Source organism: Syngnathus floridae, chromosome 2 (genome assembly GCF_059516105.1).
Source record: "Syngnathus floridae isolate MCC-2025c chromosome 2, RoL_Sflo_1.0, whole genome shotgun sequence".
NCBI lineage: Eukaryota > Metazoa > Chordata > Actinopteri > Syngnathiformes > Syngnathidae > Syngnathus > Syngnathus floridae.
Window position 1 is genome coordinate 8,379,480 of NC_142414.1, and position 23,493 is coordinate 8,402,972.

At 44.1% G+C, this 23,493-nt stretch overlaps 2 protein-coding genes across 3 annotated transcripts; both read left to right on the forward strand.

The window, feature by feature from the left end:
• The first annotated feature begins 256 nt into the window (after positions 1-256).
• On the forward strand, positions 257-19,073 carry LOC148401554 (collagen alpha-1(XVIII) chain-like). 2 transcript variants are annotated; one of them, XM_088368541.1, is made up of 41 exons: positions 257-571; positions 8,321-8,862; positions 9,445-9,528; positions 9,604-9,663; positions 9,735-9,804; positions 10,241-10,371; positions 10,457-10,474; positions 10,550-10,732; positions 10,815-10,841; positions 10,919-10,981; positions 11,048-11,122; positions 11,179-11,229; positions 11,384-11,497; positions 11,603-11,656; positions 11,730-11,774; positions 12,617-12,748; positions 12,912-12,959; positions 13,043-13,069; positions 13,149-13,247; positions 13,370-13,405; positions 13,491-13,574; positions 13,662-13,694; positions 13,770-13,805; positions 13,886-13,945; positions 14,295-14,372; positions 14,445-14,480; positions 14,563-14,616; positions 14,736-14,807; positions 14,886-14,936; positions 15,016-15,046; positions 15,121-15,174; positions 15,259-15,293; positions 15,358-15,474; positions 15,680-15,830; positions 15,918-15,982; positions 16,098-16,226; positions 16,302-16,334; positions 16,653-17,048; positions 17,115-17,312; positions 17,457-17,566; positions 17,893-19,073. In XM_088368541.1, the coding sequence occupies exons 1-41, from the start codon at positions 475-477 to the stop codon at positions 18,104-18,106; spliced, it is 3,993 nt and encodes a 1,330-aa protein (XP_088224667.1). In that variant the 5' UTR covers positions 257-474; the 3' UTR covers positions 18,107-19,073. The 2 variants fall into 2 exon arrangements, with proteins under 2 accessions (XP_088224667.1, XP_088224666.1); XM_088368540.1 differs by lacking the exon at positions 257-571 and adding an exon at positions 4,341-5,228.
• Positions 19,074-19,361: 288 nt separating this feature from the next.
• c2h7orf57 (chromosome 2 C7orf57 homolog) lies at positions 19,362-22,321 on the forward strand. Its single transcript, XM_088368542.1, has 8 exons — positions 19,362-19,488; positions 20,153-20,207; positions 20,278-20,451; positions 20,522-20,609; positions 20,839-20,968; positions 21,239-21,303; positions 21,389-21,489; positions 21,771-22,321. The coding sequence occupies exons 2-8, from the start codon at positions 20,165-20,167 to the stop codon at positions 21,827-21,829; spliced, it is 660 nt and encodes a 219-aa protein (XP_088224668.1). The 5' UTR covers positions 19,362-19,488; positions 20,153-20,164; the 3' UTR covers positions 21,830-22,321.
• Positions 22,322-23,493: the final 1,172 nt, after the last annotated feature.

Consider the following 23,493-nt stretch of genomic DNA (forward strand, 5'->3'; position numbering starts at 1 on the left):
AACAAGTCTTCCAAATTGTGCCGTTCAACTCCTTTTAAAGAACAGCAACTTATACAGAAAGTATAGAAATATTCACCATTGCATTCAAAAGTTGAGATTTTTTATTGCGTTTTAGTTTCACCCACAAACCTTTTGTGAGTACTTTGCAAACGTTATGTCTGCATTCCAATGTCATTCGCGAGTTGCCTTTGTTGCGACAGCCGCTGGCAATTAGTAATTTTACTTTGAAAAACACCGCAAAGGAAGTTGTGTAATTCTAGCTTGACACTGCTGTGTCTTCAAGACCTCAACCTGTCTGCATCGGTGGGCGCGGGGTCGGGGAAAGCTGTCCTCTCTCTCTCTGATTTATTTCTCCCCAGAAACTGCACAACGCTCAGCCGGGGATGATCGGGCGTCCTCCTGCAGGTTTCTGACAGGAAATCCTCATTTTTGTATCTGGAGGGGGAGAGCCCCAACTTTAAAGTGGCCGCAAGAATGCGTGGACGCAGCAGGTGGTTGACCCCGCAGACCTGCTTCAGCATCAGCATCATCCTGCTTTTGGAGCTCCAACGGATACACACCCAGTACACAGGTACAGTTCACATTTTATTCAGCAATACATTTGGTGTACATGTGCATGTACCCCCCCCCCCCCCCCCCTCACCTCTTCCTTTTAAAAAGTAAAATTTATATGCATGTTGATTCACGTCACATTGAATAAATAATTGAATAATGAGTGATTTGGATGATTATAGCAAATGAAAAGTGAAAGTTCTACTTTTGGAATAGAATAAGTAAACCAACTATTTATAGACAGACAGACAGATCTGTAGTTATCGTATGAATAGCCCCAAGCATCCGGTTTATCGTTTCAATCAAGTTTTTTTTTTCTTGCTCGAAAGCAATCCAAACAGGATCCTATTCTAATCCAGCACTCATCTGTAATGCTTTGATACCTGCGCCGGCTGCGCGTGTGCATACTTGTGTGTGGCCGTGCACACACACAAGTGTGTTCTTGTTCCAGATGTTCTGCGCATCATCACTTAGGTTTGCAGTAAAGATCCGATACAGCTGGAAAGTTGCAAGTTGGCTAGATTTTCCCCACTCGGGGGCTTGTTTGTTCCTCTCAGCACATGCACACACCAAGAAGAATCAGTTTGCATATTTAGTTTGTCTTTGGACGATGTTCTGAGACATGTGGGGGCTTGAAAGGCGTCTGTGATTTTGGGGCCGACGAGGCCAACGAAGTCGGATACTGCGCTCTTCCTGTTGCATAATCAAATGTGGCATCAATTTGCCAAAAGGGTCGTTATATGATGTGCATTTTTTTAACATGGCTGTGCTGGGCTAATTTTAGCCGAAAAGAAAAGCGGCCTAATGACCAAGTACAGTATTTCCTGGTTTTAGTGACTTGGTGGATGAAATTCCCAAAAGACGCTGTCAAAGCTGATCAAAATGCCCCGGCAATGTTTTCTGTCATTTGAGCATGACTGCCAAAAAGCGGGAGGGAGGAAGTCGAGTGATGAGCTCTTGAAAGGCTGTTTTGTTTTCCATCTTCCACTCGATCCTATCACATCTGCCATCGCAACGGGGCTGCTCACAAGGTGTTCTGTGGGGACTGGCCAATGTTTTGTTTTCCAGCTGTGAAACATGCTTGCCTTAAGATGCAGGCCTCTTGAAAATCATCCTTACATGGTGCCCAATATGTTAACTGGCAACCAAGGTCCTCCTCGCCTCTACTCAGTTCTGGGCTAATCCACTTGCAGCACAGTTTATATTATGTCTTGCCAATTGATGTCTTTAAGATCTAATCGGCTTTTATCTTTGGTGGACATTTCTGGCTCTCTCTGGAGAGCTGCTGATTGCAGGATAAAAGCAGTCAGTGGCGCTTGACCTTGCGAGTCATCGTGTCTCTGCCGAGGTCATTACAGTACTTGTAGCCCATCAGGATAATCTAAGATGGATTTCACGTGTTTGGCCAACTTTTTTTTATGGAGCGAGCATATATCACGTTTGCATTCTGTGTTTAGGACAGCATTTGAAATGTCAACAAATGGCATCGAGTTGATTTATGATGAATAGTTGTAAAAATATTATGTTGGCCAAGCTACCCCACTCATTCTGATTGTATCCACTTGACTCATGAAAAGCATGAAAAAAATCCATTAGCTGCATTATATATTATATGTATTTTATTTTTCATATAGGTTCCTTTCCAAAACACGAGTTAACCCTAGAATACTGTTGAACATCCGTGTGCCTTGAAATATGCTACTTCCATAAAAAAAAAAAATCAAACACTTTTCCACAATCAACTTCAAGAGCTTATAAGAAGCAATAAGACAGTCTTATCAACACTAAATTCCTCACTCACTTTGTTGAGCGCGCCATAACACGGCCTGTCTCACATGAAACGTGCAGGAGTGTTATTAGTGGTGTCAATTTTTAACGAGGTAGCCAGCGGCATCAACTTCACATCTTTCTCATGAGGAATTCCAAGCACGAGACAAAAGCAAGTCCTTCGACAGCATTGACTCAACAGCTCGAATTTTGTGGTTGGATGAGCATTCCCTAACTTCAAATGCTAAACTGCTCCAGCAGAATTCAAGCACATATGGACAATAATGAAGAAAAAACTTTGTACAAGTTGACATCTTCACTAAATGTTTATCAGTAGGATTTTACAACGAGTTTTACTAGTAGCAGTAAATATTTGGAGTATTTAGTACTTGTACTGTCCAGTAATGTAAATACCATTGTTCAATCCGAGTTAAACGTTGCACTGCTGCCCTCTGTTGGCGAACGGGTATACTGCTGCCTAAGCAATGACCTAGCAATTTGTGCAAAACACTTTCCAACCTAAAATTGTGATAGTGTGGACGCCAAGTGAGTAATAAATGATTTGTAACGTTTGCTCCACAATTGAACTGCTAAGAAAAGTAAAAACTCGAGTCGAGCGGTCGTCATCTGTGCTAAATTAGCAGCAGGAGTCTCGAGATGGACGACCCCTCCCTAACCGCAACCAATCACCATGGCAACAACATTTTTTTCAAGCGCTGGCGACGCTTGGCTGGGGAATGTGTTTAGTTTTGTAAGGCACTCAACACACGCACTAAACACATGGCTGGCTTTTTGTGCAAAACACATCGTGGAATCGATTTATTTGATCCGCCTCCATGTTGCTTGACATTCGGCAGTTGTTCAGTCCATATTTGGGACTGGGTGAACGCAGCGACCTGGATGCAGTTGGATCACTTACATTAGCTTTGAGTTACGAGTGTGAGCATGGAACGCTTTAAACTCGTATTTCAAAGCACCACTGTCTTCAATCTAGCTCTGCTGCAATTCAATTTACGCAAGCGAGTCATTGATAGGTTAGCGGCCCAGGTGACTCGCTAACCCGGCGCAGGTCACAAAGCTGCAGGCAGTCGTGTTCCGATTCCTCAAGGGGGCTTCGCGATGCACAGATGAGCAATATGTCTCCCCTTGCGATGTGGCGTGGGAGATGTGAGGGCTGGAATGCGCAACAGCTGGATGTTCTAACTTGGCAGATGGGGGCACTGGGGGCTCAGAGTGGCTGGGGTGGGGGTCTGCTTTCCCCCTTATCGCTCCTCTGTGAGAACCTGGAAATGGAAACCATTCGGGGGATTTTCTGAAATGAGGTAACAGGCTTGCGAAGGAGTGGATTATGAGAACATCCCATTGGATTTACACTCCTTGCCCCCCCCCCACTACACACACACACACACGCACACAGCCTCCCCCTTACGACCTCTTCCTCGTTGTAGCTTCACATTCTCATCTTTCATCAGTCATCACCTCTCATGTCCTCACATTTGTTATCTGACACCAGAAAACTTCACTTTTATTATGATGCTCCACATTTTTGGGACATTCTGCTCCATCTACATTTTTCAATAGTTAAAAAAAAAAAAAGGTTCCACATTTTCAAATTCAAACTCTTCAGCTTATTTAGAGCATCTTGAGAACTTTGCATGTTTCAAAATTTGTTACACTCTCCAAATTCTTCTTTTCAAAGTAAAATTCCATTGCAAATATATTGTAGTATTCTGTATTGTGATTTAAATCATTCCAAATTCATTTCAGCAGTTGGATTCATTCTGCAGCTTTTTTTTTTTTTTTTTTTTTAAGTCTGAGCTCTTCAACTTCCTTCACTATGATGAGTCTCCACATCCGTTGAAGTCTTTTATAAATGTGTGGAAACTTTGCCTAAATAGCCCCCGCAGCTCCTCATAACGCCATGAAAATGACGAGCAGCGGATGATGAAGAGGAGGAGTTTTAGGGCGAGTGACCAAGCTTCTCCTGCGCGTCCCTCTCCAGCCATTTTTTTTTCGAGAGGGGGGTGTGCCCTTCCAGCCCGAGCTGCAGCACTTTTCCCATCTCTGTTCTGGACCAACTTGACTAAAAGGGTCCAAGTACCAGCACGTCACACTTGGACCTTTTGAGGCGGCGAGCACAATGTTGAGGATCCTGCTCCTGGCTCTGTGTGTTGGAGGCTTGGAGGCCTGGTTCTGGAACTCTGACCCGGAGCCCACCACGCCGACCTCGACCGACGCCCCTGCAACGACCAGTGGTGTGAAGAAGGTGAACGAGGAGGGTGAGGATTTGTCAGGGCTTGGAGAAGAAATCCTCAACGTAGCTACGGGAATCCGTAACTTGGTCAAGACGTGGGATCATGTGACCACCAGCCCCGGGACTACTAACGGTTCCCTGAAGGTGGAGAGCGCTGAGTGGAACGTGACGGGTAATGTTGACGGCTCGGGAGGAGGGAAGGGGGAGGAAGGCTCCGGTGATGCATCCGGATCAGGATTGGGGTCCAGGCAAGATCTCGTAGACACTGTGGTCCTTTCCAGTAACTTAAGCGATGCGAACAACGGGACTCTGGATCCACGCTGTTTGCCCGTCCCGTCCAGTTGGCCCATGTGCTCCAAAAAGCGCCCGCAGTTCTTCACCTTGCCCAATTTTTTCAACCATACATCCATGGAGCAGGTGGGGGCCACCCTGCAGGTGACCCGGGCGGGCTGTCACCGGCACGCAGAGTGGTTCTTCTGCGTCCTGCTGGTGCCCGAGTGCCCGTCGCCCACCCGGGTACCTCTGCGCCTGCCCTGCCGCAGCTTTTGCAAGCAAGTGCAGGACAGCTGCTGGGCGTCGCTGGACAGCGCCGAGGTGCCGGTGGAGTGCGGCCTCCTGCCCGTCAAGGAGTGTGTGTCTGTTAGTTACTCGGAAGGTAACCTTCAAGCGCATCCTGTGTGCTGCTGCCTGATTGTGCTTGAGCGCACATTGTTGCTTTTTTTGAACGTCACTGGCTTTGCATGTTTTTAGCCTCTCTGAGGAGGCAACAGCTGAAACTTTCGGCACCATGCTGGGATCTTCCTGGTGATCATGTCTGCTTTCATTGCACACAATTTTATTGCTGCTTTTCATTGAAAGCCTTGAACAGCTTTGCATTGTTGCGTAATAATCTCTGCTGCTTCTTCTGTTGCTGCTTCTGTATGCAGTCATCACTATCGCATGTTCCCCACCCAAGCAAGCTTGGATCTCTGAAAATGTCCTTTCAACCCAGCGCCTTATAGCAATTGGACCATTTGAGAAAAAGCACACCACAACAAACGATGAGCATTGTTCCGTTTCCGGGTGTCGTCATCGTCTGTCCCAATACAATCGGGGCATCTGTGGCAGGCGGTTTGGCAGCGGTTGGCATTTCTGATGGCATTTGCGGCTGGGGAAATGTCTTCTCCTTGTGGGAGGGAGGGGGACAGCGTCAGGCTCGGAACAAGGCATCTTTGTGATCCCCATGAGACGGGGCCTCTAAAAGGGCCTGGTGAGATGTGCAAAGATCACAGCTAGTTGCCCACTCCGCCAAAGCAGTGATTCGTCTCTGTCGTAATTTTTTTTTTTTTTTTTTTTTTGAAAGAGACATTTATGCGGCTGGGAAATCACCCTTGTTAGACAATGTGCAGATTCCCAAAATATGTACTAGGTCACATTTCAGGGACTTTTGAGGCCTTTAGAATGATCTCTATGATCGCTAATCTTGGAAGCTATTTGGATATTTTGCAGCCACGCCATGATCTTCATGCGTTTCTTTGTTTCCAAGAGTTCTCACTTATCCTCTATGAGTCGGTTTTAATTGACTCCCGAACATCTGATGGGTGTCGCAGCTGCTTCATCCCGGTTGACGATCCCTCAAGACGTATCAAATCCGCTTGGCTCGGTGCAAGCGGGCGTGTTAATGTCGGTCAACTTGTGTAACCGAACCGGAGATGTTCCTCTATTTCTATTCTCTGATATTTGGTGCTTCTCAAATTTGGAGATCCAGTTACCAAGAGTAAGGGAGTGTAAGGAAACATTTGTTGAAGTTCATTTCCCTGGCCCCTCTGTAAGGCATTAGTTCCAGTCAGCCATATTGGATCTTGCGCGCTTCAGGTCCCCTGCGGTCAGCTTTCCCATGAACATCTGACAAGTATTTCCTTCCTGCCCTTCCATCCATTCATCCATCCATCCATCCATCTCCCCGAGCTACTGCCAGTTGTTCCACAGGCGCTAGATTAGTGAAACATGGTCCTCATGTCATCTGCTGGAACATGAGGTCACTTTGTTTGCTGGGAACTACACAACTGTGTTGTTGTTTCGGGGCAAGGAGCCAGCAGGGAACATCTGGGTGGATGTTGCGATGATTTCCCATTTGTGCATGTCACACTGGCTTGACACTTCCATCTGTCATCGGAGGAGCCTTCATGGCTGCTACTGGTAACACCACAAGTGGCAAAAGGACTTCAGTAGAAGTTCAGAAATGTGTTGAAATGAAAGACCGCAGTCAAAGCAGAAGTACGGTTTCAAGTCAGAGTAGAAACTTCGAAATGGACTACTTAGGGAGAAATTAAAAATGGATTGAACCAAATATATAAAACACCTGTTTAGATAATTAGGCATAATAATAATAATTTTTAATTATTAATAATAATAATTAAAAATAATAACTATATATAATAAATAAATACGTAAAAATAACTAAAATAATAAATACATAAATAATAATAATTATTATTATTAAAAAATATAATAAAAAGAAAAAGATTTCAGGGCCCCTGAGGCAAAGAGCGGCCTGGACCACTTCCAGATGTGCATGGACATTCAACTTTGACCAGGCTGAAATGCAATCTGTGGACACCCTAGTCAAAACGTTCTTTCATTCAGATCATTTCAGACGGCAGCTGCACGAGCTGTGTTGCCACCACAGGAACCCCGAAGCAGGAAAGCAGGTGCTGCTAAGTGGGAGCAGACCACCCTGCCCGCCTTCTTCCACGTCCACTTGGACAATAGTCCACCAGAGTTGTCTGTGTGAAAACATGTTCTGGGCCCAAAGCTGCTTTGAGCTCCTTTTAGCCACCACTAAGAGCAGTTGGTGCTCAATCTTGACTTGAGTCTTCACTAATGAAACTGTCACATTAGGTTTTCCCTGGTTTTGTTTTCTTTTGTGAGTTATGGATTCTCCCTGCGACTGAACATGATGTTCTTACGTCACTTGGAAACAGCTGACCTCTGACCCCCCCTTTATGCACAGAATTCACATTTCAGTTTCTCTCATGAATCTGCCACCAAGCCACCCCCTCCCATGGAAGCATCTGGACCAAAATCTTCCTCCCTTGTGAGACTTGTTGGCCTCAAGACAATTTTTTTCTATGGGAACTGTAATATCAGCACTTTTTTTAGTCATTTTCTGGCCACGCATTTGTTGTTGTTTTGTGCAGTAAATAAATAAAAGGACAAAAAAAATTATCTTATGTAAATACTCGACGTTGCAGTGTTTGACCATGAGAAATACTGACAACAAAATTATTCCTCAATTTATGTTGCCAAAGTATTTGGTGTGGGGTCGTTTTTTTTAATGTTGGTTCAGATTTTTGTCCTAAAGGAAAAGAACCAAATACGTTTCTTGGAACATACAGTAAAGTGATTATTTGTGGTGGTGGGCCACTTAATCAGTTTGACAGGCCATATCTCGCCCCCGGGATTCACTGGCGGAGCTAGGATTTTTTGCTCAGGGGGCGAAAGGACATCTCAAGGGGTCCACAAAACAACCAAAAATATCACAACGCCCCCAAATTGTTTAGCTAATAAACACTTTCCTTAGAGGCCACAGTAGGAAATGTGAAAAAAAAATGTATTTGGCCTGGAACCAAGCATTTTTTGCGGGGAGATCAGTGCCCCCGTGGCCCCCACTCTAGTCCCGCCACTGCCGGGCTTTGACATATTGGTAAAAGGTTTTGGTAATCGCTGCAAAGATGTAATTTTTTCCCGTCTGCTCCTTCCCTGCAGAGCAAAGCAGTTTGTCTCTGCTCCAGCTAATCGGAGATCCGCCACCCGATGAGATCGGTCGGGTCCGGTGGCCAGGCGGCACCCAGGCCTACATCTTCACCTCGGGGGCCGTGGCGGGCCAGCCGGCTATGGCTTATGTGCCCAACCCATTCTACCGCCACTTCTCCCTCCTCTTTCACATCAAGCCATCCACTTCGGGCCCCTCCGTCCTCTTCTCCATCACCGACGGGCCGCAGAAGCTCATGTATGTGGCCGTCAAGCTCAGCGCCGTGCGGGCGGGTCGCCAGACGGTGCAGTTTTTCTACACCGAACCTGGTTCGGAGAAGTCGTACGAGGCGGCCAGCTTCGACGTGCCGAGCCTGGTGGACAAATGGAGCCGGTTCTCGCTGTCCGTCTTTGAGGAGCAGGTGACCTTCTACCAGGACTGTGATGCGGTGCCACGAGTGGTGAAGTTTGAGCGTTCCCCGGATCCCATGGACCTGGACAGAAGAGCAGGCATCTTTGTCGCTCAGGCTGGCGGGGCTGACCAGGACAAGTTTGAGGTTAGCAGGCCACATTTCAGGTGTTCAACGAGCATGACCTTCAAATGTTGGAATGATGTTTGACCTCCCCGTGGGTTCAAATTTCTTGTACACTGAAAAAAATGATACTTTGAACCAACAAAAAAATGACTATTTAGTTTGTCATAAATTAGATTTTTGATTTAGTTTAAATTTCAGATTTATTCCATTTAAGTTTTTTATCAGTAAGTAAAAATGCAGTTTATAATCACAACGGTAGACTATTTTGACTTTTTTTTTCCTCCATTCCTTTTTTTTTCCTTCCCTTCTAACCTACCCTATTTTTTCTATTTCTATTAGCCATAATCTTCCTTCCTTCCTTCCTACCCTTCCTTCCTTCCTTCCTTCCTTCCTTCCTTCCTTCCTTCCTTCCTTCCTTCCTTCCTTCCTTCCTTCCTTCCTCCCTCCCTCCCTTCCTTCCTTCCTTCCTTCCTTCCTTCCTTCCTCCCTCCCTCCCTCCCTCCCTCCCTCCCTCCCTTCCTTCCTTCCTTCCTTCCTTCCTTCCTTACTTCCAAGAAATGTTTTTCGCATCTCCTCAAAACACTGCCGCTTGTGTGTCTTTAGGGCGAAATTGCCGATCTGAGGCTGGTGGGAAACTCTCGGGCGGCTGAGCGCTTGTGTGACGACATCGATGACGACTCTGATGCTGTGAGTATTCCAAGCGTTTCCTCCATGGCGAGACCTGACGTCTGAACGATCACATGCTACCCGCTTGTCTTTCAGGCCTCTGGCGACTTTGGTAGTGGTGAAGGCAGCAGGAGGCAGACAGGAGGCGGAGTGAAGGTCAGTCTGGCATTATTGACCAGTCAGTAAGAGAGTGGAAGATTTATGATTGCGTCATATTGTACCACCAGACCACTCCAGCATCCATCAGACCGGTGCCCGAGCCCCCGCTGATTAAAGGAAGCAGATTTAAAGAAACAGGTAACTTGAGCTTGATCGTCGCAAACCAGATGCATGCTGAAATGGCGCCCCCTGTTGACATTTTTGCACTGCCTCCAAGTGACGAGACTGTGAGATGAATCGCTCATACAATAGAAATAGATACTTTATTCATCCTGTAAAATTAAATTGTCACAGCACAATATTCACATACATACTAAGAATACAGAAACTACCATCAAAGTAAAAACCAAATACAATCAATTAAAAAAACATTAGATTAAGATGGCGCATGTTAGTGAATCGTGAGTAAAAAATACTGCTTGCATCAGCAGTTTTAGTCAAATATATGCAAAGCATCGACTTATTAGCAATACCACTTTTTTCAGACCAGTACTAGTACTCAAATCCTGAAGAGTTGCTAATACTTTTGCTAAATAAAAAAATAAAACAATGACACCTCTCCATCCCAATATAGGCTTAACTGGGCCTAAAGGAGAGAAAGGTGACAGAGGAGAGAAAGGCACCCGAGGGGACAGAGGCCACGCAGGGCCTAAGGGAGACCCGGGCTCAGGTTCCTCCTCAAATGCTGGAGGTGGCGGACAGAAGGTGGAGTTCCTCACTATATGCACGTTTATGGTCCTATTCACATTTCCATTATTATAACCGCATCAAACTATGTGTTTCCTTATAGGGAGAAAAGGGAGATAAGGTTTGTGAACTTTGCCCGTCCCTACATTCTTGTTTAAGAATTAGAAACGTGACATCGATTCTTCCTCCTCTCTAGGGTAGCACAACTTTTGGAAGTAAAGGAGAGCGTGGCGCTCAGGGCCTTCCAGGTCCGCCGGGTCCCCCTGGGGCTGCGGGTGGGGTCACCCGCCTTGGAGATGGGTCACAGAGTGTGCCCGGAGCTCCCGGACCTCCGGGCCGAGATGGATTGCCTGGTCCGAAGGGAGCTGATGGAGAGCTTGTGAGAGAATTTCAGAAACATGATGAATTTCAGCGTGTATTACTTGATAAGTGCAACTTATTGATTGTAAATGATGTTGCAGGGGTTCCCAGGAGAGGATGGACTACCTGTAAGTGTGTTCTGGATATTACAACAGTAGAGTAGACTCAATTTCATTCTATTCCATGGATCTTTATTTTTCTTCAGGGTCCTGAAGGGCCGCCAGGTTTCCCAGGAACGCCTGGAATTCCTGGTGCAAAAGGAGACAAGGTTCAGTTTTGAATTCTAGTTGAACTTTGATTTCATCACATTCACGTTTTGACCTCTGAACTTCAGGGTGAGCGGGGTGAAGGACAACCTGGACCCAGAGGTCCACCTGGACCTCCTGGACCAGGAGCTAGAAATCATCCGGTATGTTATACACACATTTCAAAAATGTTGCTGTGCTTAACTGTGTTCCTCCACAGACATTTGATGACATGGAGGGCTCGGGATACCCAGATTGGGAGAAGATCCGGGTATGCAGAGGCAGTGTCAATCTCGGGGTGCACTCACACTAGCCAGTTTGTACCATATTTGGGCATGCAAAGAACTGGACCAGTGGGAGTGGACCCGAAACCAAAGGCAGTGGAATCATTTTGGAATTGATCACCTTTGTTGTTTGTTATTCAGGGTCCTCCAGGTCCCCCGGGCCCCCCGGGCCCACCTGGTACATCAGTTGCACTTGGATCTAATGGTCCAGTTGCCTTTGGACCTCCTGGCCCACCTGGAAGGAATGGTTTACCGGTGCGTATCTATCCGACCGTGCTTTGGTTTGAAAAGTGTGATCCAGAATTAATTAAGGCAAGGTGTTGAGCTGTCCAGTTGCTGAATCCCTTGGTGCTGTTTCAGGGTTCTCCTGGACTCACTGGTCCACCGGGTCAACCTGGGCTCCGAGGAGAGAAGGTTAAATTAAAATAGCAAGCACGTTGGCTGTTTGGGTCTTGTAATCTGAACATGTTGCAAATGGTCTCCAAAGGGCGACTGCGGTGACCTCAACTCTCTTGGAGGAGCTGGAGAGAAGGTGGGTTATGGAAATTAATTAAATTAATTAAATTGAATCAAATTAAATATGGGTTATGGAAATTTGCAGTCTTTGAATGTAAAACCACCAAGACAATTATGGTAAAGGGCTTTTTGGGAGTTTCATCTTATGCAGATATTCAGATCATCTCTCACAGAATGAATTAAGGCAGACATTGTCAACCGGTGGTCCGCGGTCCTCTAGTGGTCCGTGGCGGTATTGCAGATGGGCCGCCAAATTGGAAATGGAAAATAATTGTACTTTTTTTTTTTTTTAAATAAAATTGATTTATTGTTTAGACTTGATTTATTTTCCTGCTAATTTTGTGAATCGTTTACCCATCCAAATCATGTCAAATGTAGCTGAGATCCCCAAAAATAGACATAGATGCAAATAAATAGCCTGTATAGGTCGATCCTCTTTCAGTGCAAAAAAAGAAATATATATAAATATATATTCCACCATATTGAAATATCTAAAATATCTAAAATATATATTTTACGATGAACCCAAAATGCCCGTAGACTTTACGAGGTGAACTAAATTTGATCTTCAACTGTTCATTGTTTCAGTACTATTTGCACAGCTTGCTGTTCTCTAACAAAGACCATGACGGCAAAATTTACAACAGGTGTTTTTTTCCATCAATGTGTAATTAGAACTGCTCTGTAAATAAATGGTCCTCCTCAACGCTAGCAAACAGTTGGACACGTGCGTTCAAAATTACAGAGAGAGTCAAATTAAGTTCACTTGTATTTGAGGTTCATCTTGAAATTTTTCTCCTTCAGCGGAATAGCCTCAATTTTTTTTGCCAGGATTTGAGTAACACTTGTTCACTGCAGGGTTCTCGTGGTGACCCGGGACTTCCAGGGACGCCAGGACAGACTGGGTTAGCAGGGCTTCCGGGTCCCATGGGCCCACCTGGACCTCCGGGACAACCAGGGCCACCCGGATCGCCAAGCCCCTTTAGCTTTGTGAGTACACGATCACTTTATCATTTTTTTCTGTCAACTACAGCAACCTTACAGAAATCAGAAAATTAGGCACACCAGGGAATCTTTGTGGAATTTCATTTTGGTAACATAAAAAGTGACTAGCAAATTTTGGAGTGCAGTCAAAAAGATCATTTTTCCACAGAGTGATCGAGAGGGCTTTGAGAGAAATGGTGGCTCACCTGGACCAAAGGTATTGTGTCACACCTGACCTTCCCTCAGTTATAAAAAAAAAAAAATGCTATAAATAAATATTTATTGTGTCCTGTTTTCCAGGGTACTCCAGGTATTCCAGGTCTGGCGGTAAGCCGTTTTGTCATCTCATGTAGTACATTTTCTCCACGAAGTCTCCAATGTTAATTTAAATTATCTGGATTTTTAGGGTAAACCAGGTATACCCGGAAGCAATGGTGACAAAGGAGCAGAGGGACCAAGAGGTCCACCAGGAATTCCAGGTCTGGATGGTTTTCCCGGACAACTGGTAAGCTGGCAGATGAATTCCGTTTTTTTTTTCTGCTGCAGTATACATGAGTAAAAATATTATTTAAAAAAAATCCAACAAATGTGAAATCAACAAATGACTGTGTTTCCTCGTTAATTCAGGGTCCGAAAGGAGATCAAGGGGAGAAGGGGGAACAAGTAAGTCGTCAAGGATATACTTTGACTCAAAAGACCACTTTGGAGATGTACAGTAAATATTACCAAATGTTGGTTCCCATCGCAGGGTCTGCCAGGTCGTGACGGAGGGCAACCTGGACCTCCGGGGCCTCCCGGACCTCCTGGGCAGATCATTTATCGGGGTGGTGCTGTGAGTCCGAATTTTTTTTAAACTAACCACCACACCTTTGCTTCATCGTGTACTCACCTTCATTCTCCCAACTGTGTCTTGCTGTAGCATGACAACCTTCATTGGAGTGACACCTTACAGGTGAGTGGATTGAAAAAAATAATAAAACCAGGGCAACATGGGTTCACAACTCTTTATGTCTGTCTTTCTGTCAAGACGGGAGTAGGAATTCCAGGCCAAGCTGGATTTCCTGTGAGTTGACATGCAATCATAAGAGACCAGATGTAAGAAAACAGAGATACGTACGTGTCTTCCATCTTGATTTATTTTAGGGGCCCATTGGACCGAAAGGGGAAAAAGGCGACACAGGTCTTCCAGGGTTTGCCACGAAGGTAAGAAAATCCACCCTGAATTCAAATTAAAGCTGAAGATACAACTAATGCATTCCAAAATTGCATCACGCCACCTGCGCCACAACTTAGACCTGGTTTCACCTGCTCTAAAGTCTATTTTCATTGACCCAAAACCTGTTATTAATTTCTGTGGTCAGCTCCTTGTTTGTTTTACAAATTAAGTACTGAAGCATTGACTAGTGCAGTCAAAAGAAAACAATCGAAATTCACCTGTAAAAGGTATTTTGGATTTTACGATAAAATCTCCCCTGAAAGTCCCAGCACCCCAAAAACGTTTTGTGAGTAGTGTGTACCATAAATGTAAAAAAAAACCATGTGATTTATTCAGGGTGCAAAAGGAGAGCCTGGTGTCATCCTGGGTTCGGATGGGCGACCTCAGTACCTGGCGGGCCTGACAGGAGAACCGGTAAGTATACAAAAAGAAGTAACTATACTAACATGGACATGATCTAAAAATCACTTTGCGTTCTGTCCACAGGGAGATATCGGACCCCCGGGCCCAGTTGGACCTCCAGTAAGTATATTTTCTGCACACATTGTAGATGCCTTTGCGTTTTTTTGTGTGCCACAAACCGGTGTAATTGTTTTCTCTGCAGGGCCCTTATGGCCCTCCAGGTCAAAAAGGAGAAATTGGACTTCCAGGTAGACCAGTGAGTATTTAATCTGCTTTTATTTCATTTATTAGTTTTTATTCAGCAACATACAGAAGTCAACAAAAATGAGCACATTTGTGTAAATATCAACATGCTCAATGTATTTTATTTTGTAGGGTCGACCGGGACTGAACGGCATTCAAGGAGAAAAAGGCGAGCCGGGCGGCGGGTTCGGTACCACGTACCAAGTGAGTATATTTTCATTCGGGGATTCAGGAGAACTGGAACTTTGTCAATTAAAGTAATCGCGCCACGTTTTGATGCAGGGTCCCCCAGGTCCCCCGGGCCCACCTGGACCTCCTGGACCAGTATCCAGAGTAAGTTCACATGTAAATGCTGAAGTAGGAAAATTTTTTTAAGACCTTCAAAATCATTCCTGCGACTTTGTCATTCCAGGCTTATGATGACTATTCCAGGTATTATCCAGGTGAGTTTGCAACACAATCAGTTGTCTTCTGAATTGTCTGGATCAATTTACAGCTGCTGTTCTTTCTGTTGTAGATAGCAAAGGAGAGAAAGGTGACCCCGGGACACCCGGATTACCTGGTATACTAGGTAAGACATCTCGCCACTGGACTTCAAACATGCTCTTGTTGCGTTTGGACCAAGCCTAAAATGAACATCTTGCTTACGATTCAGGTGCCGGGACAAACTTTGACATTTATGCCTTTAAGGTAAGACACCTCTTTTGAATGAAATGCATAAACTTAGGATATTTCACAATGATTCTCTGTCTAGAATGAGTTGAAGGGTGAAACGGGTTTGAAAGGAGAGAAAGGAGAACCAGGCGGCGGCCATTACGACCCACGATATGGAGGAAGCGGAATAGGAGCGCCGGGAGTCCCCGGACCTCCAGTGAGATCATAATACTGTAGTTGTAATTTGGGACGAAGCTCACAAACACTTGAGGTTGATCAGTAAGAGGAAATATTTATAGATTACACATCACTTTCAAGCTCAGGATTAGTTTATTATATTAGTTAAAATTGTACGGCTAATTTTGATAGCAAATGATCATTTTGATGGCACAAAAGGACTTGACTAACCACTTTACCACCAGGGCCCCAGAGGGGACTCCATTCGCGGCCCACCGGGTCCCGAAGGGCCACCCGGTCCACCAGGTAGAGGCTATGATGGCCGCCCTGGACCACCAGGGCCACCTGGACCCCCTGGCGTCGCCTCCTTCCCCGGACCTCATCGAGGCATGCATAGTGAGTTGGAAAAACGAGTCGACTGTACGTACTTGCTGCTTTCAATGTATCATTGGAAAGGTCATTTCGTTGCCTCTTGAATAACAGCTATCAGCATTCCTGGACCACCTGGGCCACCTGGAGTACCCGGAACACCTGGACATGCTTCTGGGGTGAGCAATTCAGAAAATGACCTCTGTGGTTGGACTGGTTTATTTAAGGAATTCATTAAGTTGGTTCCGCCCCAATGTAAGATGATGATGGAAGAGTTTTTATATGGACATGCAGGTAACAGTGTTGCAGTCCTATGACATCATGACAGCCACCGCTAGAAGACAACCTGAGGGTTCTCTGGTCTACATCATAGACCGTACAGATCTTTACCTACGGGTCAGAGATGGGATTCGTCAAATCCAGGTACTAGGGGCTCTTCTCTGCAAAAAGTACCAGAGAAGCAGCAAACTCATGAATTTCCTTCCGTTTTTTTTTCAGCTTGGGGGCTATATTCCATTACCAAGTGTAGATGTGAGTGTCTTGCATGTTTTTTCAAAATTTCTATTTTACCGTGATGTCGCAAGGACTTCCGGGAGGCAAAAATTCCAATGGCACCAGTAGTAGACAAAGCCTCCGATGTCATTGAACCAAGATGGAGCCATTGAGAAAACGGGATAAATGGCTGGCACAAGCTAGCATGCTAGCCATGATGTGTTTTGAAATTACAGCACTTGCCACCATTTTTAGTTGAAGTGAGCAGTATCTCACTCTGGATTTACCACCCGGATGTCCATCATCCTGAAAAGTTCCTTAAAGAAGCTTTTAAATATCGAATGAACTAATTTGCAGGTTAATGAGGTTGCAGCCGTGGAGCCGCCACCGGTCGTTCCGTACCCCCCACACGGCAGCTCCAACGACTCCCACAGGCAATCGGAGAGGACAGAGCAAGTTAACCCGGACCGTATTTCTCAGCCCGACCCACGTCACTCAGGCCAGCCGTACTATCCGTACCAAACAAACCCCGACGGCAGAGACCAGACCCTTCCCGATGGCAGATACCGCCCTGACACAAGGCATACAGCTCAGCCAGAGCCGCGATACCCCGCCCCAACGGACCCCAGATACCCCAGTTACACAGACCGGGTCAATAACCAAGATGGCCGATACTACGCTGTGACCCCTCAGCGAAGGCCCGCCCCACCCGTGGTCCAGAATCCCGTCCACCGTCACACATTTGGTCCAGGGGTAAGGAGAAGCCGTGGTTTGTTAGCTGTCACTTGCGTCTTATTGAACGTTTTGGGGTTTCTCCAGCTCCATCTCATCGCCTTAAACCAGCCCCAGACGGGATCTATGAAGGGCATCCGGGGCGCCGACTTCCTGTGCTTCAGCCAGGCTCAAAGCATTGGAATGAAGGGAACTTTCCGGGCCTTCTTGTCCTCCAGACTCCAAGATCTCCAGAGCATTGTCCGCAGAGCTGACAGAGATCACATGCCAATACTCAACTTGAAGGTAGATGAAATACAAAAAAATTAAAATTAGATTCAATAACCACTTAGTTGCATATTGAGTGTGTATTATTGGTCAACATGTCTCTGCTTTTTAAATGTAAAACTTGGCCGCCCCCCCACCAACATTTTTTTTTTGTCTCATCAGGATGAGGTTTTGTTTGACAACTGGGATTCGATCTTCAATGGCGCCACCATCAAGGAGAATGTCCCGATTTACTCTTTTGATGGTAAAGATGTTCTCCGCGACAGCACATGGTATGTCCCAGTCAAAAACATCACATTTACATTTTGTTGGTCATCAATTAGGATTGCTAACAATTAAACTTCAATCAAATTTGAAGTTGGTCAATTCAACAATTTTTATTTAAGTTTTGCAGTTGTAAAAAATGTCACTCCAGTATTTCACAAAAAAGAACAAATTGTGCCTTGTATGTTGTGCTAATTAGCATTGTTGTCAATCATTTAAAATCTTAAGTATTTCCATTTGAAATTGCTGTCTTTGGCAAAAAAAAAAAAAATAGAAATAGAATTTTTTAAAGTTTAGGTGAGCTTGAATTCTAAAATCGGGTTTTATTTGGCAGGCCTGAGAAGATGATGTGGCACGGCTCGGTCAGCAACGGTCAGCGGGAGGTGGACGCTTTCTGCGAGTCGTGGCGCATGAATAGTCATGTACTCACCGGCAAGGCGTCCTCGCTGCAGAGTGGCAGTCTGCTCCAGCAGACTTCTAGCAGCTGCTCCAACTCCTACGTGGTGCTGTGCGTGGAGAACAGCTACATCGGCCATAGCAGGAGATAAACGCACGCGTTGGGACTATCAATTTGATTGCCATGACATCATTTCTTTTTCAAGTAGGTTAAATGGTGCTAAACTAAATGATCGTCTATGTCAAATAAGAATTTCAAGTGGCTCCAAGAAGATTTAAAAATAGCTTACAGCTCTCGGGGGAAAAAAAGAGATAACAGACCATTGCATAAATATTAGTTTCTCTGATTTTGCTATTTACAGGTACCGTAAGTCTTGGAGTGGAAGCAAAAATGTCGTTCTATTCTGTAAACTACTATGAACATAATTCCCAAATTTCAAAATGTTATTTGCAGAAAATGACAAATAGTCAAAATACCAAAAATAGTCCAGATTCTTTATATTTGGGTCTTTCTTTTTTCCTTTTTTTCAGAGCTATAAATGCAAGGAATTGGAAAAAGTACTTGAGCAAGAAAAGCAATTTGTATGATTCAGCAGTCAAGGAAAAAAAACATTGTATGCAATAACAGGGCTAGTTTGATTATTTTTTTATGAGTGCCTTTTCTTTTTTTACTCTTGTCTTCAAACAAAAACAAATCCCAAATGTATTCAGCTGTGGATGATCATTACCAGGCTGATGATAAAATTGAAACAAAATATCTAAACACGCGTGAAAGCTCTGTTTCTCTAATAGCAACAGTAAACACACTCCAGTTGCCAGTTAGTGACACATTGTCGCACATGCATGCAAAAACTGCACAATGTTGGTCATATTTTGAAAACAATGAGTATCCAGATTGGTGCCTGGGTTTCAAATGGACCACAGTAAAGTGGTTGTGGAGTTGACTGCTTGTGATCAATAATTCTTAATATGCCACTTATCAAACCGAATTATTGATGCCATTTTATAATTAGAGGCCGATTCTACAGAAAATGTGAATAGTTACCGTATTTTGAATATTCATTCAACCTCTGCTTGTGACAAAACACTTGATTTGAATTAAAATGTGTTTGCCAATAACCACAGTCCCTGCCCTTTCTACTCTTCCACAAGCAAAAGGTCACTGGGTTTTTGGTGAAATTAATCACCTGCATTTACTGATCTGAAAATGTGTGCAAGAGTGAGCTCTCTTACATTCTCCCTTTTGGAAACTGGGCCAGTTAACACGAAAACCAAAGGCTAGACTGGCCACGGTGAGAGAGAAGTGACAATGGATATATTGATAGCAAAATGCTGGAAATTGAGCCACCATGCAGAACACGACAACGTGGAAGTCGAACAAAGAGAAGATTTGTGTGTGTGTCGAGGGAAGACTTGCAGAGTACTGGGGTTACCTCAATAGGCGATCTTTGACTGTGGGCGTCGCTGAAGTGACAGGAAGTAGCTTCTGCTGATATTTGCTCGTCTCTTTTCTTTGAAGAACAAACAGCAGGCGGTAAATGTCTCCAAACAGTACATCTGCATTACACTAAAGTTTATAAAGCGTTTATTACGTATATGTATTTTTGTCGCAAGTAATGTCTGATTGCGTCGTTTTTGCGCTGACGGGCTAGCTTCTAGGCGGCTAAACGCATTAGCAAGGCATTGTTACACATATCGCCTCTGTAATAGTGTATTTACCTATTGTCACAGCTACTGCGATTAAATTGTGTTTTCGTTAGTATTGTCTTCTCTTTTTCGATTGCAGTTTTCGTGGAAACGTTTGATTATTTCACCCAGTCAAAATTAAATGAACCGAAACTAATCTCACCATATTATGTAATTACACGTTAGTGCATAAGTGCATTTTCCCTAACGCCGGAAAACGTACTTTTTTACGACATATATTTTGCTTTCCTTCATTCATTTGTTCATCGATTACAATGATGATGAACGTATTCTTGGGCAGGGAAGCTTGATAAACCGCCGACAGGGGGCGCCTGTTGCGCTACCATTGCGTAATGTAACGAGGAAAAAAATACTCCATAGCCAGCCGACTTTGATGTAATATGGGCTGGGCCAGGGCTTATATTTCACACTTATTATACATTTATATCATTTATGTAGTGATAATGTATTTAAATTTATCTAATTAGTAAATGCCTAATTTGTTCTCTTAGATTTATTTCACTATGAGTGCTGTTGTACCCAACCATCGAAGGACTAAGCCAGGAGGTAAGCATACAAATAACTACATTTTCTGACATTCAATTTGGTTCAAATCAAGATTATCAATTTATTGCAGGCATCAAGCCTGGAGCGGCAGCCACTGGTGTGACCGGACCGACATCTCAGATTCCTGGTCTGTCCCAGACTGCTGACGAAAGCACAGCAGTGGAGAGGGTCAGCGGCCGGCGAGTTGGAATCCTCGAGTCCGACTCGGACTATGTCAAGCTTGCTAAGCAAGGCGGACATAAAGGTCTTCATAATTCTGTGACTATATTATGTGTGATGGGATGTTTTCAAATGAGATCATTCGGGTGCCATAGGCCTGTTGAGCCATGACAACGATGAGGATGACAAGCCCAAGGTAGCCTACAGTCCCAACAACTGGTTTTCAGGTGATGACTCCAACAGGTAAATGAAATTATTCATATTAAAAAATATTAATCATACACATTCTTTTTTGGGTCTATATAAAAATTGTATGGACTTCTACGATGCATTGTCACGTCACACTGAGATGGAGAACAAAAGCCTTTTTACATCTTGTCGTCGTGCAATCGTTGTGCACGTTGATGACATTTCCGAGGTGCCGAACGCGAAGCGCGGCTCATGCTATGTGACGGTGGTTTTGTATTCACAGCAGCAGCAAAGCAACATCTCCCAACGGCCAGGCCAAGGGCGGCAAGCAGCCGTTGCTTGCACCGTTTGGCACTGATAACAGTTCAACCTGGGAAAGAGACCCCGATATAGTTACTCATGATAAAGATAAGGTGAAGACATCAAAAGAGTCGCCATTTTTTTGTCCCTGCCTTTTTTTTTTTTTTTTTTAAACTGTTTATTTATTTATTTACTTATTTGGGTTATGCAGGTTTGCTTCTTCATCATCATCATCATCCTCCTCCTCCTCACAGGCTTCCCATTAATTTTCGTGTAGTCTGTCATTTCATCATCCGTGATCCTCCTCTGGGCTTTTTCCCCCCCATCATGCGTTTCAACCAAACACTTGCGCTATAAGCCGGCTAACCATTTCCGTCCCGCAGATGTCTCCTGATGGTACCGCAGCTCAGCTGGAGGGGCTGTCTGTGAGCAACAAGTACAAGAGAACGTGAGTACGTCCCACAACAAGACGGATGGAGGTGACGGGATGAAGCTTTCACGGGAAGTTTTGACTTTGTCTGTTTTCTGCGTAGGTCTCACGATAAGCAAATGCCCCCGGTCAGCATGACCAAGCTGCTGAGTCACGGCTACGTGGAGGACAAAAAGAAGTCTCCCAATGATGACGATGCCTCAAGTACGACATACGTCCAAGACATATTTGGCCTAATTTACTAAGATGCCAAATAGTGATTTATTAAGATTTCCAACTTTTACTAAAATGCCAAATAGTGGGCTCTAAATGTGCACGTGGGATAAATATAGGTGGCGTATTTGAATGATAATTTGGAGCTGGTTTGCTCTGTTGCTTTTCTTTTCAGCATAAAAAATTGAGTGGTTTGAAGTGAAGAAATTGCGTATTTCCTGCAAATGATGTTTTTTGTTTGTTTGTTTTGTTTGTGTGCGGTTGTTCTGCAGGCGTGACCTCGGAGCAAACTAGCACCGTTGCAACGGAGGATGTGGATGACCTTGATTAGTGTGTCGAGCAGCTGTTCCCACATTCACTGGCTCTTCTTCTTCTTCATCCACTGACTGTTTGTGCTCATGTTTATGCATTGGGATGAGCCCTTCCTTTGGTTTGCTTTTGTTTGTATAAAGCATTTAATCGAGTAGATGTGATGATGATGTTTTGTTTTTGTAATGCAATTCCTCAACTTGGAAAGTAACTCGGGAGCCGTGTCCAGAACGAATCTCGTCAAATGTTTCTGTGCTTTTGACCTGCTCAGTTTGCCGGCCTAATTGTATGAGGATTGAGCAAGTCGGTTCTTGATGTGTTGTGCTAATTTATTTGCGATAAAAGTGAAGTCAAAATATGTCTATTTGAGCTTCCGATGCGAGCTGATCGCAAAGCCACTGCTACAAAGTGATGTTTAGATTACAGTTCTGCAAAATATTAGTTTAATGCTATATTCACCGGGTATCTCTCTCATGTTCTGTCTGTAAGCAGAATAAAAATAACTCAAATTGCAGTTCTTCATGTGCCTGTGCCAAATTCTCCATGACGACATTCTGTTACTTGCTTCCTGATATTTGTCAAACCAACAATCTCTATCTTATAACAAACCTAACATCGCACCACGCTAAGAAACTGGAAAGAAACCAACTGTACAACTAATACCGGCCCCAAAATATTCTTGGTTTTCTCACATTTAGTGATGGGAAAATGAGGCTTCAAATGTACTTCATGAACCAGTTGTTGTATTTCTTGACTCCACTAGATGGTGGTGTTGGTTTAAAGAAGTGTGTACTTTCAGCACCACCTAAATGAGTCAAAAAATGCAATTGGTTCATGAAGCAAATTTGAAGCTTCATTTTCCTATCACTATAATCAATGACAGTGATGCGAAAATTAAAATCCTACCAAGACAAAAAGGGGGCGGAGTACTTTTTGAAGGCAGTCTTGAACACAAATGCTATTTATCGGAAGTGTCATATTATTAATAGCTGCATCTGTATGACGTGTTGCCGCCGCGTTTAGCACTATAAGAATGGTGACCTTTTGCCAAGTTTACTTTTATTTACTGTTCATGTGTATCGCCAGATGAACTCCTAACAAGTTGGCGCTAACCAAAGTGGGTAGCTTGTAAGTTTATGCATCAGTGGGCTTTGATCAGCCAACACTGGCCAAAGGAAAGGGAAGGAGGCGTTGCTTAAAAAACACTCAACTAGATGTAATTCCTCACACATTTTATTTCAATAAATGGGCATGTGCATGTTACTGTGCTTGGTTTTTTTTTTTTTTTAAATTTCTCTCTGCTGTTATTTGTGGTCTCAGTGGGAATACAAAAACTTTTCAAGCGTTCGCATTGTTAATCGCAAAAGATGCTTAATTCAATTTATTTGTTTATAGTAGTACCAAATCACAACTTCAGCAGCTTTTAGGAGGTTTATGACTACAGCTTAAAAATTCTGGGTTAAAAGCAACCCAATTTGGGCCAAAAACTTGACTCATCCAGGAAGTTGGGTCATTGTTGTGCACAAAAACAACCAATAAATTGGTTGTTTTTTTCCCAAATTGGGGAAGAGGGAAACCAATGTGCAGAAATATCCAATCACAAATTTTGACATTGTAGTCAGCACACACCTGCAACAATTTTTAGCTGTTCTAGTAGGCTTTTCCTGACATGTTTTTTTTTTCTTT

Coding starts and splice junctions, on each gene's coding strand:
- LOC148401554 (XM_088368540.1), top strand. CDS start 4,460: ATGTTGAGGATCCTGCTCCTGGCTCTGTGTGTTGGAGGCTTGGAGGCC. Junction 13,695..13,769: donor ATTGGAGTGACACCTTACAG/GTGAGTGGATTG, acceptor CTTTCTGTCAAG/ACGGGAGTAGGAATTCCAGG. Junction 17,313..17,456: donor TGCCAATACTCAACTTGAAG/GTAGATGAAATA, acceptor TTGTCTCATCAG/GATGAGGTTTTGTTTGACAA.
- c2h7orf57 (XM_088368542.1), top strand. CDS start 20,165: ATGAGTGCTGTTGTACCCAACCATCGAAGGACTAAGCCAGGAG. Junction 20,208..20,277: donor TCGAAGGACTAAGCCAGGAG/GTAAGCATACAA, acceptor AATTTATTGCAG/GCATCAAGCCTGGAGCGGCA. Junction 20,610..20,838: donor TCAGGTGATGACTCCAACAG/GTAAATGAAATT, acceptor TTGTATTCACAG/CAGCAGCAAAGCAACATCTC.